Source organism: Ambystoma mexicanum, chromosome 1p, assembly GCF_040938575.1.
Source record: "Ambystoma mexicanum isolate Mex_15411 chromosome 1p, UKY_AmexF1_1, whole genome shotgun sequence".
In the NCBI taxonomy this organism is placed as follows: domain Eukaryota; kingdom Metazoa; phylum Chordata; class Amphibia; order Caudata; family Ambystomatidae; genus Ambystoma; species Ambystoma mexicanum.
In genome coordinates this window covers 1390229436-1390246917 of record NC_090921.1, presented here as the reverse complement: position 1 = coordinate 1390246917, position 17482 = coordinate 1390229436, and the positions used below count along the sequence as shown (strand labels likewise).

Sequence of the window (17482 nt, the reverse complement as noted above, 5' to 3'; positions counted from 1 at the left end):
TTAGTCTTCTGATCAGGCTTTGTTATTTGGGATAGCTTTTCTTGTTATATTTTTGCTTGTTGTCATGATCTCTGCTTCCAAAAGGTCAGGGTTTTCCCAACTCCCTTGGAAGCAGATCCATAACCCAGGTTCCGAGTGCCAACCAGTCCCAATTGGGACCTTTTGGACCCAGTCCTGGCGCCAGTGGCACCAGGCTCATAAATATGCCCAGTCCCAGCGCTGGAAGCGCCGGGCTCATAATGCTTGGGTGGACATACCTGCAGCAGACCATGCTGCTTACTTGCCTGCCAGTTGAGCCTCTGATCCTCTTCTGTTTGGAACTACTTTTCCTGTTGGGTGGGGCAGGAGCCACTCCCTAGGTTCAGAACACTGGAACTCTTCTGGAAAGCGGGAACTCTTTTCTTACCTAGGCGTGGCTGTGGAAGGAGACACCTAAGCACTACAGGAGGCTATTTAAACCACACCCGATGGATGAATCTTGCTTTGCGTTATTCTGCATCCTCTGCAGCAGAACGCTCATCGTGTCTTCTGCATCTGATCCTGGGCCTAAGGAAAAAGGCTTACCATCCTGAATCCAGTCTTCAGCAACATCTATAAAGACAAGCAAGAACAGGTTAGCATTACGGTCTTCAGTGACAGCGCTTCACTTACCTGGTCCATCGGCTGTCACCAACGCCTCGCGCTGCATTCCGGCATCTGAAAGACAAAGGCTTACCTACTCTTCGTGCGCTCCGGAGGTCTTCGCACTGCATTCCGGCATCTGAAAGACAAAAGCTTACCAGCTCTTCGCACACTCCGGAGGCCTTCGGCGCTGCATCCCGCATCTGAAAGACAAAACAAGGTGCGTTTAAAGACATTGGAGAACTTTAATACTCACGTGCCATTACTCCTTTCCACATCTAACCCAGTGGGTATTCCGGCACCCTGCAGCCGCTCCGAACTTGTACCTGCAAAATAAAAAGACAGTTAGAGCGCATCGTGAAGCAGGCAACAAGCGCTTACTTACGTGCTTCCAGGCGCTTCCATTCATCACACGGGCTCCATCTTCAACTCACTTCAGCCCGTCATCCGCCATCGCCGGAACCCTGCAAAAACAAGAGACATCATTACTAAAGACTTTTAAAGACATTAGAATTACACGAAACTTACCGTTCGTGCAGTAAACGACGGACAGCAGTCCTCTGAAGTCAAGAGGCCTGCTCCCCTTATCCAGTGAAGAAACTGGTTACAGCACCCTGCCCCGAGGCAGATGGAGAGCACGGCGTTCACTTACCTAAGGTGAGAGCGTTAACCTTTGGGGTTCTACAGGAGAAGAGAAAGGGAAGAGAGAGACATTCAATAACCCAGTTCATTAATCCCATATTTTCTATCTGCAGACATCTTACCCTTCGAGTCAGACATACAGTGCATAGAGTTCCAGCCCAAAGAGCCAGCCGTGTGTTACACATCACCTTTGAAGATACGGTATACGCCCAGTCAAGACCGGCGCCTCTACGGGAATCAGGTGAGCGTTACACTTGTTGCCTAGTGTGAGGACCATTTTTAGAACAGATTGGTTAGATGCATTGCTGCTTCAAATGGTTGGATAGTATGATGGGCATTGTGGTAGAAAGTCATTCTCACCTAGATTATTAGGTGTCTAGTTGAGGGCTGATGCTTGAGGGGACTAGGCCCTGGGTCAGTATCGAGACTTGCTTTAGTGAATCCGGGGAGGAAATTATGGCAGGGTTGGGTTGCTGTAACAGAGGAGAATATAGTCAGCAGTGCGTGACAGTATCATGCAGGTTTCCCAAGCGCCTAAAGGGTGAATGGTGTGCTATCAATTGAAAGTGGGTTATGGCTGTACGGAGTTCTGTTCTCTTTCTTTCTCCCTTGTGCCACTATCTCTCTACCCACAACTACTCTGGTAAATTATTATGATGTAAGCTAACACTTGTTAATCTAATATGTACTCACTATATCAAACTACTCTGGCCACTTATTCATCCGTGATGTAACCTAAAACTTGCAAATTGAACATGTACTCACTATGTTTGGAATAACCAATGATGTTGTCACTTTGTACATTGAATTGCACTGCACTCTAATCATTGTAACCATTTACAATGATTTCACCCGTTGCACCAATCATCTATCACATTGCACATTTCACAATACTTTTGACATGATGTTTAAATCCAAAATCATAAAGTAACAACTATGAATGATTGTAGCCTTGATAAAGACCTCCAGATGGTCGAAACACGTGTCAGCACTTTTGGTGATTAATTCTTAAAGAACATTTTAAAAAACTATGATCAGATCACTACATGAGTGGACTATACCTGTCAAAATGTACAGAGAAATTAACAAGCGCTCATAAGGAACTGTACTGGTGCCATCCATGTAGGAACCCAACACAAACTTACCTAATCTAGCCTTGGGGCTCCTGAGCACAGGCCTTTTTTGGTTCCTACAACCGGCCGCAGGTACAAGGTAACCCGGTATCACATAAGGAGTCTGGCGCAGTCACCATCAGTTCCCAGTGCTCTCACGACTTCTTTGCTCTAAATGTACCAGTGATAAATCAATGTCCAGTGTCCTAGCTATTTAAGTCAACTCAGGGTGTAGGAAGTATCTGCGGGCCATACCCAATGGGCATAATCTGATTTAGAGAAACTACAAGTGTGTTTTAATGTATATTTAAGTGTTACATGTTTTGCTCCCTTTCTGAAGAAGGCTTGTATAACTGGCTTTGAAATAAATTGTTTTATCAAGAAACCTTGAGTTTAAGTGTTCATTTGGATAACTGTATTGTGAGACTCTGTGCCACAACCTTACTGCTCACATTGACCCCTCTTGAGAGAAGCCTAGCTGCTCAGCCACACTACCAACCTGTGTAGTTCAGACTTATACCAAAAGTTGGGTCCCTATTGCCAGGAGGTCAAGGTTATTGTAGTGCACCCAAAGGGTACTGCATACAATCTTGCCTAACACTTAGAAAGGCATGCCACTCGGGCACCTTTCAATTGAGGTCTGCCTTAGAAAGAAAGGTCAGTCTTGCTCCCTCTGCTCGAGGCGTGACTTGCAAAGGAACGCGATTCAGGCTCCTTGCACTTGAGGCGTATCTTAGAGAGGAATGCCACTCTAGCTCCCTCCACACGAGGTGTGCCTTGGAGAAGAAGGGAACACCATTCTGGTTCACGCCCCTTTGGCGTGCCTTGGTAAGCAATGCTAGTCATGCTCCTCCACTCGAGCCGTGCCTTGCCAAGGATTGCGATTCAGGTTCCTTCAACTTGAGGCATGCCTTGGCAAGCAATGGTAGTCCAGCTGCCTCCACTTGAGGCGTGCTCTAGAAAGAAACGCCAGTCCCGCTCCCTTTATCCGAGGGGTGTGTTGGGCAAGACAGGAACACCATTCCGGTTCCTTCCACTCAAGGCGTATCCTTCAAAACATGTAAACGCCTCTTTGGCTCCCTCCCTTGAGCGCTAAGTGTCATGAAAATGTTACCTGGACACCATCTATATGGCGGCGGTGCCATGTATAACTCGTACCACCCTGCCATTTTTTGTTTTGAACTAAAGTAATGGTCATCTTTTGTGTGACTGAAATGTCTTCTGTTGGATGACTTGGATATGTTTGGTGTGTAAGTGAGGTAAAGCTATGTTGTATATGCAGATGTGATTTCTGTGAATGCACTTTGCTATAACTGCAGAAATGATTAGCATGTTTGTGGGTGTGTAATTAGTGTGTGTATGGTTGCAGATATGAATGGTTCAACATGACTGATGAATGCTGGCATACTTGCTATTGAGGTACTTGAAGTTGGTGTGAAAAACATCATCTGGAGGCCAGGTAGCCAAGTGAGCGGATGCCCACTTGCTATGAGTGTGTAGATAAGGTTGGTGAAACTTGACAGTTGAATACAGGCAGAGTTGATATGAAAGTACGGGAAAATGGTGTGAAAGATATCGCCTGGAGACGAGGTTCCCATGTGCGGTGTCCAATTGCTGTGAGTGTGCAGATACGGTTGCTGTGGAGCTAGTGATTTGGTAGAGGTGCGATTGCTGAAATGGATGCATACTGACTGCAGACAGGAAAGGTGTATGAATAGGCAGTAAAATGGTTGGTGCCTTTACGCAGCTTTACTGCTCACAGGATCTTTGTTCATTGTGCTAAATCCAACCCTGCATGTCATGGTATAGTGTTAACTGTAGTATGTATGAGTAGAGTGAGCAAAGGTGCCTGTGAATGGGCTTGAAGAGGAAAAACAGGGTGGCAGTGGGTAGTACAGTGATTCTTGTATTCCCAGAGCACTTGGCATACAGATGATTTACCCATTATCACCCAGTTGAGGACATCCACGCATACGAGGTCTGGCTTTCATTGGGACATATGTGGAAACCTAGAAGTCAGGACAAGTATGTTGGCTGCGTGTTTTGGTGGTTTCTCAGTGGCAACTAACTGAAAATTGTGTTTATATTCCTTAATTTCAGACTTTGCCAGGGATTTTGGGTCATAAAATTTAGGGCGATTTGCGCAAGTCAAACCTCTGTGGATTCCCCATGGGTGTCTTCTTTTCAGAAATGCATGGCGCCCCCGTTTACCTTGGTGGCTGCAACACCCAAGCCCCAAATCTGTAGCTTGTCTCCCCAAAACTTTTGGGGATTACCAGTGGTTTAGCATTTTCCATTTATACCCAGGTAGGTGCACCCACACATGTGCGGTACCATTTTCATCGGGACACCTGAGGGAATGTGGGAAGATAGAACATGTGTTGTTTTCGCTTGGTTTGCTTAACGTTTTCATACATTTGCTGCTGCACATTCTTACACAACCCTTTAATTTCCCAAACGTGACCTACATTTAGTCGCTGCTTTATAGAAAGTAAGCTTTTGATACCTGCACAAGTCACCTACCCTTCAAAAGGTCTGCCTGTGGTCTTTCAAATAATGGATGCAAGCCATTCCTCACCACATTTGTTTTCCTTATTTACAAACGCTAAGTACGTCTGTTTAGACCATCAGCATAAACATCCTGTGTACCATGGCTCAGTTTTTGGCTTGTGGTATTGCTTTTTTAGTGAAACATTACAAAAAATGTGTGATTTCCTAACTGGAAGAGTCGGGGGGAATATAGCAGGGCATTGCTTTTCTCAATATTCACAGAAGCCATTACCTTACAGGTCCAATCATGTCCAGCACATACCTTTATCCTCTGTCATTTTTCCAATTTCTCCCCAAACTATGGGAACGTTCGCTAAATAGTTGTTGCCTGACCTGTGCAAATCACCTCTTCCTAAACTTGTAATTTTGTCTACATTTCAGAAATGCATCTCTTTCTGTCTTCCCGTTCAGCTTTCCTACCCTCCTCTTCCATTCCGTCCATGCATGTCCTATTGGAAAAAAAGGGTACAATCGCCTACCACTCACAAAACTGATGTTAACCTTATAAAAATAAGTTTTTTTTGGTTTCCACTCAACCTGTTCTTGAAAGCCTGGAGAATGGCGAATTCAGCACAACTAACCATTTGTTCCTACCTCTTAAAAGGAAAAAAAACAGGCTTTGTACATAATTTTATTGGCATTTTCTGAAAAAACAAAATGTTCTCCCTTTTTGGTTATTTTCTCTCACCCCCCATACAGCAAACTAGGATTCCTTGGTGCGTTATGACCGCCTACATGTGGGAAGAAAAGGGGCCAAATGTGGCCAAGTTATCACATGTAACACAAAAGTTTCAAGGGATAGAACGGCGACATACCGAAATAAAAAAAAGGGCTCAGGAGGGCTGGGGGCGGTGGGCCATTGCCAGTTAAGTGGTTAAGGCTTGTTGTCAACCACTAGGCAACCTGACGGAGGGCAAACACTAGATTCCAATTCTTAGTTTAGTTAACCATAATAAAGCTTAACTTGACAAATCTCCTTGTGGCACGGGTACTGAACTGTTAATTGTGAGTGCCATCAAACAGTTACAGCTGATGCATGTGATATTTAAAGAATTAAATTGTATCCAGAGACGTGGAAATGTATATTTTAAGTTATATATCCCAAACATACTTCCTCTACCTTCAACCACCATACGATCAATGCAAAAGTATGTATATGATGAGAGTACCGGAATAAGTTATATACACTTGCATGTACAAGGTTAAGTGTTTAACAGGAATGAAGATTCCGGTGACCAGTGATGTAATTGAGGAATGTATCCAACATGAAAACATCTTTATAGAATAATGAGAAAATCATTTGCAATACTCAGTAGTTCACCTGTTTATAACGCTCCACGTTCACACCTTCCAGCTGGCTCAAACGGACCAAATTTGTTCCTACTAAAATTCGAAGCTCCTGTCTCTCCCGCTCTCTCTTTTCCTTGTCTCGACTGTGGCCTTGGTGCTGCATTCTCACCCAAAGCTTATTCATTTCTGCAAAGTTCAGCAGCACAAAATCCATGGAATCACTGATGTCGCCGGTAACTTCCTCGCTGCCAACAAATGTACAGTAAAGTAAATTTAAAAAATTGGGTACCATCAATGTACAAACAAGTTTGAAAATCATTTCAAAATGTTTGATGCGTTTTATGACACTTTATTTTGATACAGAGGAAAAACAAAATGCTGGAATCCCAAGTGCGTGCCTCTTTCAAACATTTTTATAATTAACTTCATATGCATTTGCGTAACAGATGCCATTAGTAATTGGCTACCAACTTAGCATTGTAATACCATTTCAGTCCTAAATGAGAATCGGAGGGATGGAGGAAAGCCAGTCACATGCCCCTTTTTGTGTTTCACGATATGAGTGATGTCCAATATGTAGCAATAGTAGCGAACACAGGTTGTATAAGTATTGAGTATTATGAAGACCTGATACAAAGTTACTGCCCAACAGGCTACAACAGTAAGAAAAATATCAAAGTGGCATTTGTCCGAGACTGCTAGGGACACATGCAATATGGCAGGCTGAAAGGCATCTTCCCTGAACAAGACTCCTAGGTATAACGGAAAAGGTCTTCTTTTGTATACAAAAATGGACTCCAAAATGGAGGGAAGACTCCCCAGGCTAGTAATAGTACATTGCCATGTTTAAATCCACGCTGAAGCCGCCAGAGAGAGAGTAAAGTGCCGGTGCCACAGTGGGGAGGGCCGTAAAGAGGGCGGGGCATGCCCCGAAACAGTGATCGAGGGCCCCTGGGAGGACCTGAAAAGAAACCCTGGGGCTTTGCGGCCTGCCTACACAGAGGCTGGTTCTACACCCCCCCCCCCTTCCGCTGCATGAAGCCGAACGAAGCTCCAGAATCCGGCAGACCAGCACTGAAGCCGTGGAGTAACAATCAAAAGTAGTAGAAAAGAGGGCAAATACCACTGGGCACCAACGCGCCAACATTGCAGCTAAGTGAAGGGGAGATTGCTCCAACCACATTGCCTAAAAGGACGCGGGGCAAACAGTGTGAAGAGTGCATCCCAGATCCCAGGCATAGGGCGCTGGGAGGAGTGGAAAGGGAGACTTGGGACCTCACGGCCTGCTGGCAACAACTGCAACCCAACCCGCAAAGAAGTGACAAGATAGCGACAGGCACAGCCTTAAGGCACCCCCAAGGGAGGAATTAAGAGAAAAGGAACATCAACCATAAACATGGACCCACGACCCTGGCGACGGAGAGGAATTGCTTAAGGTGAGGAGCGGTCGATCGTGACATGAATCAACCGTGGTGAGGGCCCCTGGAGAGGATCCCGGGCCGGTTCTCACCTCCTGTAGCCGGACACGGGGAGAGAGAGTAGAAGGGGTAGAGGGGTCTGGAGACAATAGACAGCTACCTGGTGAGCGGCACCAGGGCCGGCCTTAAGGGCAGCAGCGCCCTGGGCGAATTGGCGCACCCCGCCTCGCCCTCCTGCGCCCCAGGTTAACAGGGGGCGGGGCCAGGAGGGGCCACTTTTTTTTAAACCACCTCGCAAAGAGGCGCCTGCCACGCCTTCTGCCACCACGCCAGCTCGGGGGAGCCCTTGAAAGACTCCCCCGAGCTGGCGTGGTGGGGGACCAATGGCGCATTTTGCTGTTAAAGGCACCCGCAGTGACGGGCGCTCTCAACAGCAAAAGGCGGCCTGCCAGGCCTTCTCCCACAACGCCAGCTCGGGGGAGACCTTGAAAGACCCCACCGAGCTGGCGTGGTGGGGGCATATGGCGCCCTGGGGGGCGTGGCGCCCCAAGCGGTCGCCGGGCTCGCCCCCCATAAGGCCGGCTCTGAGTGGCACAGAGTAAAAGCAGCAGAGGGACAGCCCTGCCACACCACTCATCGCAGGAGGTGAGCCAAGTTGGTAACACTCCAATAGCCTATCCTAGTAGAGACTGGACTCGCCCGCTATGCCCCCTGCAATCCTGAGAGCAGCGGGTGCACCCCCGGATTATGCACCAACAGAGTGGCAACGCTGACAAGGACCCACCAGCAGGCAAGCCCGATCTGGAATACCTCAATTGAGGTAGCGGCCAGGTAGGAGGGACATGGAAAAAATGGCCCATTCTTGTCCCCCGGATCCTGGTATTGCAACTCGAACCAACAGTGGCCTCCCACCAACAATTTAGAAGGACTGCAGCAACAAGGGAGAACAGTCATAGCCAAGTGAACAAGCAAAAGCAGAGATTAACAGCGGAGGAAGCAACAACAAAAGGGGACATTATGCTTCTCCAAGAGGAAATAAAGTCTCTACGTGGTGGCCTGCACTCGTCCTTGGAAGAGTTAAAATCAAAAGGTAGACAAAGTGGAAGACCAGGTTGAGGTGCGGGAGAACAACCAGCTCTTGATGGGCCAAAGTATAAACAATTTTTGCAGCAACCAATTGCCTTAAGCGCTGAGGTGTAGGAGTGATAGAAAATTACTAGAATTGGCTGCTGAGTATGCCCTAACCTCTTATGGAAATAGTGTAATGTTAATGTGAACATCAGTACTACTGCACTGAGCCCAATGTTCTTTTTTGAATTTAAGTTTCATTACAGTTTTCCAGTGCTCCCAAAATCATGGGGTATCATGACTAAGCCAACTCGAACATAAGGTATTTTTGAAGACTAATTGGTATCTCGTTAAAGCATCAGGTATGTTTCAGCTGTCCTAGATTAGTTTTGCAGCATTACATTTAAAGTGGCTTTCATGGTTGTTAGGGAGAATTCTCATTTTATGGCTAATTTCCCTTACCTATAGAGTCCCCCAGCAGCGTTGCTGGATTTGAAGGGTTTCTTTTTACCTGCTAAGAGTGAGACTCTTTTTCCCACTCTTAGACATTTTTGCTATGCGTGTTCTAGGCTATTTTTTGTGTTTAATGCCTATGGGATCCCTCTCAACCCCAGAGGAACCATCTTTATTCACATGTGTTACACAGCACCCCCAGGCTGTATGAATGGGGATCTTTTTGCATAAAAGCAGGGTCCTGAGGACTGGAAGAGCAAGACGTCGCCACTGGAACTAAGAACCCGAAGAGGAGGGAAGCCAAAGACATCTGCAGCGTCGCACCACTTTTCTCCACACGACGAGAGAAGATCTTCACCTGCAAGAGCCTTCTTCCCTTGAGCTGGTGGGGCCAACCAGTTTGCCAATCGCATTCCCGGACTTGCCTTGGTCGAATCTCCCGTACCCTGTACCTGGAGGCCGGATAGCCAGGCACCAGTCCACCCCGACCGCCATTTAAAGGAGCGTACCTTTTATTCGTCGGGAAGCACCGCGGCTGGTTTCTTCCCTGGGTAGTGCAGTAACTCGAACCTTCCTCCACGACGACAGCCTCTCTTCCTCTGCTGGATCACACGAACGGCAGGAACTACCAGGAACAACCGCCACCGCAGGAGCCACTTCTTCATTTAAAGGTATATTGTTCCGCCAGGCCGCCCTTTCTTCGCGGTAGCACTAAAGGTGTTTTAAATCCTTTACCTACCTGTTGGGTCGGCCGCCCCCTCTCTCTTAACATTGTCTTTCCAACTTCTGCAACCACCTTTTCAAATTCATTAACCAAAGACTTGACTGCAGCTACAAGAACATTTTGCTCCTGGGCCCTTGCCCTGTACCACTGACTCTGGCACAGGCCTACTGACTCTGGTCACATTTGTTAGATCTGCTTTCTTTAGATTGATTCTCACCGAGAACTGTGTTGGTGCATCTACTTCTTCCAACTACCCTTTTCTTCCCCTTTCTAAAACCTTGTGAAATGCCGTTTTGCTCAGTTTTCATTTAAGTATTGCTTATCCTGATGCACTGCATTGCTGAATCTGGTTCACAAACTGATGGGAAGTGTTGTGAGGGTGTGTAAGAAGTTGTCTCTATATAAGTTGTGCTTTCCCTCCCTTGTGAGGAATTGTTAGAGGATCTCTTCTGTGTAGTTGTCACTGTGCCGTTTTGCTCAGTTTTCACTCTGGTTCACTTGGTCTACAATTCAACTTGGGAGTGTGTATATTTTTCCTTTGACTTAACTTGCTTGATGACTGTGATACATGTGTTTTATTAGAAGTGTATAAAATAAATATATATATACTTTTTAAATACAAAGCTTTGGTCAGTGTTTCCTTGTTCCATAGCCTAGTGGGCCTATTGTGTAAACCCTGAATACTGCTCATCTCCCTCTTGAGATAAGTCTGACTGCTCAGCCACAGCTACCAACTAAATCTTTGTGGTACAGACGGATACCAAAGGGGATTTATTGCTCTCACCTGTAGTCCTAATCTGGAACTGCACTGGATTCTGCCTAACAATGGTGGCAAAGGCTTTTATAATGAGGCTTTGTTCTCTGCTAGCAAGTTGAGTTCAGTACGCGACCTGGCCTGTTGGGACCCCCCCTATTGCTATTGGAAAGCATGTGTTCCGTTGGGTATAAGAGAACGGGGCACTGAGGGAAGGGGGCCGACACTTGTACTGAAGTCTTGTGTTGCTGTTGGGACTGTCCCGTCACTGCTTTTAACCAATCCACCAGAATCGTGAGTTGTCATTTTCCCCACAAGATTGGTGCTGTAAGACGTCAGATTCCCGATGCTCTGTGACCAGGTACAAGGACACATTCCTGATGATCCCCGTCGGCCCAGGGGAGATGATTTCATCGGTAGTGAGAGCTGGCCAGAGCGCCCAGAGACTCAAGGAGGGCGGACAGAGCAGGTACGGAAGAAAGAGCAGATTGAAAAATCATGGGTTAGTGAACACAGTTAATTGTGTCAATGTATTGTTATGTTATGTTTTGTATTGTATTGTGTTGTCTGAAACAGGGTGGGGGTACATTATTTGTCTTTGAAATCTGAAAACTAAAACCTTAAGTCTGGAACCTGTTGTGATCTACCAAGGATACAGGAGGGAAAAGGAACAAGTTACATTCCTGTAACTGTTGTTCTCCAGCATGGGTCTGGCATGGATTCACATGCTCATGAATATTCCCCATCGTCAGGCTGGGAATCCTCAGTAAAGAAAAAATCAGTTTCAGTTTTGTTTCTGAACTGTCTTTCTCCTAATAACCAATCACTGGTCTCTGGGTCATTGTTAGGGAGAATTCTCTGTTAAGGCTGAATTTCCTAACCTAGTGAGTCCCCCAGCAGCTTTGCTGGATTTTTGGGGTTTATTTTTTTCTCCTGCCAAGAGTGAGACTCTTTTACCCTCACTCTTGGGCATGATTTGAGTGTGTTTCTTTGAATCTAGATGTGTTTAATGGGCTATGGGGTCTTTTACTCCATAGGACTTCATGTGTTTTTGTGATGTGTGTTACACAGCACCCTCAGTGCAGTGACACAGGGGTGTCATAGTGACCCCCCAGTATAGACTCCATACCCTGGGACTGACTACTGTCTCCCAGGGCATGTAAAGTCACCATTGACTTTACTAGTCTTAAATTCTGTACAGAACCAATACAAACCATCATATTGTGGACGTACTGGCTGGGGCAATTCAATTGCCCCGGGGTCTGTTAGTCGAGGGGGCACGTCTCCGTCCCCCCTGATCGAGTTTTGGCTGGTGGCAGTGGATACTACTTTTTATATTCAACCGCGAATATTTTCCTATGGGATTTCCCATTGTTTTAGGCTACTATCTTTATTTAATTATTTACGGTAGCCTCGAACATACCGCCGGTTTATTTAATTAATATTAATTCTCCGGTTGGTATTTTTTGCCAAAACTTGATTCTAAAATGGCGTTTGTGTTCTCTTCTGTGACTCCAACCCAAGTCGAGCCCGGTTGCCAGTCATTTGGTCGAAATCAATTGGTCGACTGGACAACTGGTCGAATCAATTTGGTCGAAAACCAAATGGTCGAATTTTTTTTTTTTTTTTGGGGGGGTCCCCCCCCAACCCCCTTTTTTTTCTTTCTTTTTTTTTTTTTAACACGAAAACCCACAAAACACATATATAAATAAAAAAAAAAAAATTCGACCATTTGGTTTTCGACCAAATGACGTCGACCAAATTGCAGTCGACCAGTTTGTAGTCGACCAAATGACTGGAAACCGTTGAGCCCTTTGTTCCACTTTTTGGCGGGCTTCTCCATAGAAGCCCTCCAAAGTGGTGCCACTGTGTCTGGGGTACTTAGGAGGGGTGGAGGGGAATTTAGGCACCCTGGACTGAGTTGCCTAGGCAACTCAATTCCCACTCCGTCCTGATTGGCCCAAGTGGTGAGCCGGCCGACTCACCACTTACCATGTTTGAGTGACAGATAGGCTAAGTGAATGGGGGTTTGCTGCATAAAAGCAGGGCTTTGGGGACTGGAACTTCAAAAGTCGCCACAGGACCTAAGAATCCGACGAGGGAGAAGCTGAGCCGACCTGCCACGACACCACCACCGGTGGAGCCCTGCTGGACTGCCTCACCACTTTTCCCAACGACAGAGGAGATCTCCCGCCGGAGAGTCTTCTTCCTTTGACTGGTGGGGATAACCAGTTTCACCGTTTTTTCGCTTTCCCCGACGTATCTCGTGGCCGCCTTGCCCGTGCCAAGCACCCCGGCAACCGGGATACCACGTTTTACCACGACCGCGAGACAACGGTACCACGTTTAACCGGAAAACTGGTTTCTGCCCTGGTAGTGCAATGACCTTCATCTTTCCTCCAAGTCGAGATCTTCTCTTCCCCTGGACGACGACGCAACTTGCACCCACTACCAGGAACAACTGCCACCGCTGGAGGATCCTTCCCACTTAAGGTACCGTGTCCCGCCTGGCTTCCCCTGCAACCGACTGTACGGGGTAGATTTAGCCCCCGGCTTTCGAACCTGCGTTAGCCTGGGACACCTTGGCTAAACTTTTCTAAGTCTCTCCCAACGCTTTCCTGAACCCTCTGCAAGACTTTCTAAGCCTAGTGTAACTGTGTGATCTTGGGCGCATTTGTGCTCTGCTCTCTCTAAGAGTGGGCCCAGCCTTTGGACTTTGACTCACCAGTGACTTTTTGCTCTCTGCCTTGCTAACAGTGTTCTGGAATCGTAGAGTGGTGTGCCTCTTCCTATTCTGTCTTTTTCCCTCCCTTTTTCACAAACTTATTAGAGTGCAATCTAGTTAAGCGCTCACCTCTGTATGAAAATAAGTGGTGTTTTACTGTGATTTTCTAATAGGGAAAAAGGGGTGTATATATCATAATAGTAACTGTGTTTAGAATATTTTACAATAAGAGTGCTGGAGTGTTTCAACTGTGTGTTTTTAAATAAATAATTATATACTTTGATACCAAAGCTCTGGTCAGTGTTTGCTTGTATTATTGTATCTGAGTGCCTATTGAGTATACTTTGCATACTGCCTAACTCTCTTGAGGGAGGTCTGACTGCTCAACCACAGCTACCAGGTAAATCTGGGTGGTACAGACTGCTACCAAGTGGGTTTACTGCCAACACCTGTAGTCTTAAATCTTTTGCAGTGGTCCCTAAGGGAACTGCACAGGTTTCTGCCTAACAATCATAATGCCCCCAGCCAATGACTGCCCTCTACCTAAGCCCCTCCTCTGGCAGCCATCTTCAGATTTGGTAGCACGTAAAGTGGCAGTAGGACCAAGAGAAGAGCCGCAGAGGGGAAGGAGGGAGGGTTCGCATGTGAATCCATGCCAGACCTATGCTGGAGAACAACAGTTACAGGTAAGTAACTTGTTCCTTCTCCAGCATGGGGTCTGGCATGGATTCACATGCTCATGCTCATGAATACAAGAATACATAGCAGTACACACATGCACAACCACGGGAGGTGGCAAGGCTCAACATTAAGCATATACATACAACTCAACATTAAGCATATCTTACCCCCTCACCAGACCCACCTTCAGGCGAACAGGTTGCACAGAACTGCCTGGCCGACTCTGGACTCCTCCCTGGAATCCCGGTCGACGCAGTAGAATCTCGTGAAGCTGTGTGTCGACCTCCACGTAGCAGCCCTGCAGATGTCCAGCAGGGGCACACCAGACAAGAACGCAGTGGTAGCAGCGATCGCTCTGGTCGAATGGGCTCTCGGATGGCCAGGCAACGGTCGGTTTGCCTACCGGTGACCGTGCATGATGCAGCCGGAAAGCCATCTGCAAATGGAAGCCTTCGAGAGGGCCTTCCCTTGGTTCACAGTCCCAAAGTTCACAAACAGCTGTGATGTCTTCCGAAAACTCTTCGTGCGGTCCACGAAGAACTGCAGCGCTCTAGCCACATCCAGCGAGTGCAAAGTCCTCTCAGCCGGCAACAAAGGCATCGGGAAGAAAACAGGTAACACCAAGGACCCGTTGAGATGGAAGTCCGATGGCACCTTGGGCATGAAGGAGGGGTGCATCCTTAGCACCACCCTTGTCTCGTGGAATGTCAGGTAGGGCGGTCTGCAGGAGAGGACCTGGATCTCTCCCACTCGTCGTGCAGAGTTGATGGCCACAAGAAACGCTGTCTTCCACGATAGGAACTTCAATGGTGCCGAATGCAGAGGCTTGAATGGCGGCCCCATGAGCCTGCCCAGCCCCACGTTGAGCTGCCACGCCGGGGCCGGAGCCTTCACCGGCGGGAATGATCGGAACAGTCCCTTCATAAACTCGATGAGACCACAGAGATGATCGCCCCGGCGTCCTGGTGTAGCGGGAAATCGCAGCCAGATGTATCTTGATGGAGGCATGAGCTAGCCCCGCCCTGGCCAGCAACATTAAGTACGGCAGCACTTGAGGGGCCGTAATCTGCAGAGGGTTAATCTTCTGTGCACGGCACCAGACAGAGAACCTCTTCCATTTGTGTCCATAGCACTTGAGAGTTGAGGACGCCCTGGCCTTTGCAAGCACCTCCATGCAGTCCGCCGGGATATCGTACCCTCCAAACTCTAGTGCTGCAGGAGCAAGGCCTGCAAGTTCAGCGACCCCGGGTCGTGGTGGAGGATGGCGCCTCCTTCTCTGGCGAGGAGGTCCGCATCCATCGGCAGTTTGACTGGGGGGGGCGTCGTCGACATGTCCAGAAGGTCCGGGAACCAGATCCGCCTCGGCCACGCCGGTGCGACGAGGATCATCCTGCACCAGAACTGTGAGTTGGTTGATAAGTCGCAGCAGCAACGGCAACGGTGGGAACGCATACAGGAACAGGCCGTCCCAGGGGAATGAGAAGGCATTGCCCATGCTCCCCGGCTGGGAAAACCTGCTGGCGAATCTCCAGCACTTGGTGTTCTCGGCAGTCGCGAATAGGTCGATCTGGGGATTGCCCCATGGTTGGAAAAGTAGATCCACTTGATCCTGGCGCAGTTCCCACTCGTGGCACGAGCGCAGCTCCCTGCTGAGCGAGTCGGCAATGGTGTTCTTTATTCCTGCCAGATGGAAGGGTACCAGAAACATCCCTTGGCCGACGTCCTAGTGCCACAGATCCTGGGCTTCCTTGGATAGGGCTGGGGATCTGGTGCCTCCCTGCTTCCGGATGTAGAACATTGTGGTGGTGTTGTCGGTGAAGATCCTTACCACCTTGCCCTTGAGGGACGGGAGGAATGACCGGAGGGCCCAGAACACGGCTCAGAGCTCCAGGACATTGATGTGTAGTGACCTCTCCTCCGGGAGCCAAAGGCCTATTGCGTGGAGATCTCCGGTGTGCACCCCCCATCCCTCCAGTGAGGCGTCCGCAGTCATCGTCTCCCGATGTGCCCGGGTCTGACCCGCTGCCAGATGTGCACGGGAGACCCACCACCGGATCGCTTGGCGGAAGGTCTCGTTGAGTGAGATCTTGTCTTCGAAGCTGCCCCTCGCCTGCATCTAACGGGCCTCGAGGAACTCTTGGTAGTGGACGCATCTGCAACCTGCACAGGCGCACGAGGTAGATGCACGAGGACATCATGCCAAGCAGGCACTTGATAAACCTCACCCTGGCCACGTCCATGGTCGACAGCCATTGCACCTTGCCCAGGATGGCCTTCGTCCTTTCCTCTGACGGAGAGGCCAATCGCGCCACTGTGTCGAGCCTGGCTCCCAGGAACAGGGCGACTTGCGATGGCACTAAGTGGGATTTCGCAAAGTTGATCGAGAATCCCAGCTCCGTGAGCAGTTGGACGGTCTTCGCAGTGTGCCCGACGGCGAGTTCTCTTCTATTTGCTCGGATGAGCCAATCGTCCAGGTAGGGGTAAACGTGGATCCCTGCAGGTGCAGCCGCGCCACCACTGGTGCTAGGCACTTGGTGAATTACCCTGGGCGCCGACTTCAATCCGAAGGGAAGGGTCTTGCACTGATAATGTCGCCCTGGACTACGAACCTCAGGAACTTTCAATGTCCTGTTAGAATGGGGATGTGAAAGTAGGCATCCTCCAATTCAAGAGACGAAAGGAAGTCGCCTTCCTCCAGCTGCCCCAGCACGTGCTGGAGGGTGACCATGCGGAACTTCTGGGACTTGAGGTACTTGTTTAGACGACAAAGGTCCAGGATGGGTCTCCAGCCGCCGGTCTTCTTTCTTACGAGGAAGTATCGTGAGTACACTCCGGAGCCTCTTTGGGACGAGCTTGATGGCTCCTTTCTTCAGCATCGCCCTTACTTCCAGCAGCAGTTGAGGGACGTGGTTTTCCTTCCTGGCCACGGGTGGAACGCGGGGGCCCTTCTTTAGAAACTCTAGAGTGTGTCCGCGGGCCAGGACATCCAGCACCAATCAGTCGGTGGAGATGGACTCCCACACGCTGACGAAGTTCGCCAGCCGTCCTCCTACCAGGGTGCTCAGGTGGCGGGGGTCTTGGATGGGTTCTTCAGAAGCGACAGCCCCTCGTCCCAGATGTTGTAGAGTAAGGGAATCGAGAGGACTTTCTTCCTCTTGGCCTCACGCCGTTGATCGAGGAAACCTTCCTTCTTCTGTTCCTCGGGGCAAAGCTGGAACAGCTCGGATGCCCTGGCGATCATGGCGTGGAAGGAGCCAATTTCGTCGGGTGGGGAGGCCCCAGGAGGTGGTGGTGATGGTAGGCCCATCCCGTTGTCACCATTGTCGTCATCCGTCCCTTTCGTGGCCGTCTCCGTGTCATCCCTCGGATCAGGAGAGTGCGATGAAGGTTGAGAAGGCCGTGAAGGCTGGCTGGCTGGGCGGGTGAACTCTCCTCCGCTTACTT

The 17482-nt window shown here is 48.7% G+C and overlaps 1 protein-coding gene across 1 annotated transcript in view; it reads right to left on the bottom strand.

The window, feature by feature from the left end:
* VPS35 (VPS35 retromer complex component) overlaps positions 1–17482 on the bottom strand; it is a 1351314-nt gene that overhangs the window by 959170 nt on the left and 374662 nt on the right. The window contains exon 6 of the mRNA XM_069607068.1: positions 6247–6460. Coding sequence (XP_069463169.1) covers positions 6247–6460 — 214 coding nt within the window. The remainder of the gene's footprint in view (positions 1–6246; positions 6461–17482) is intronic.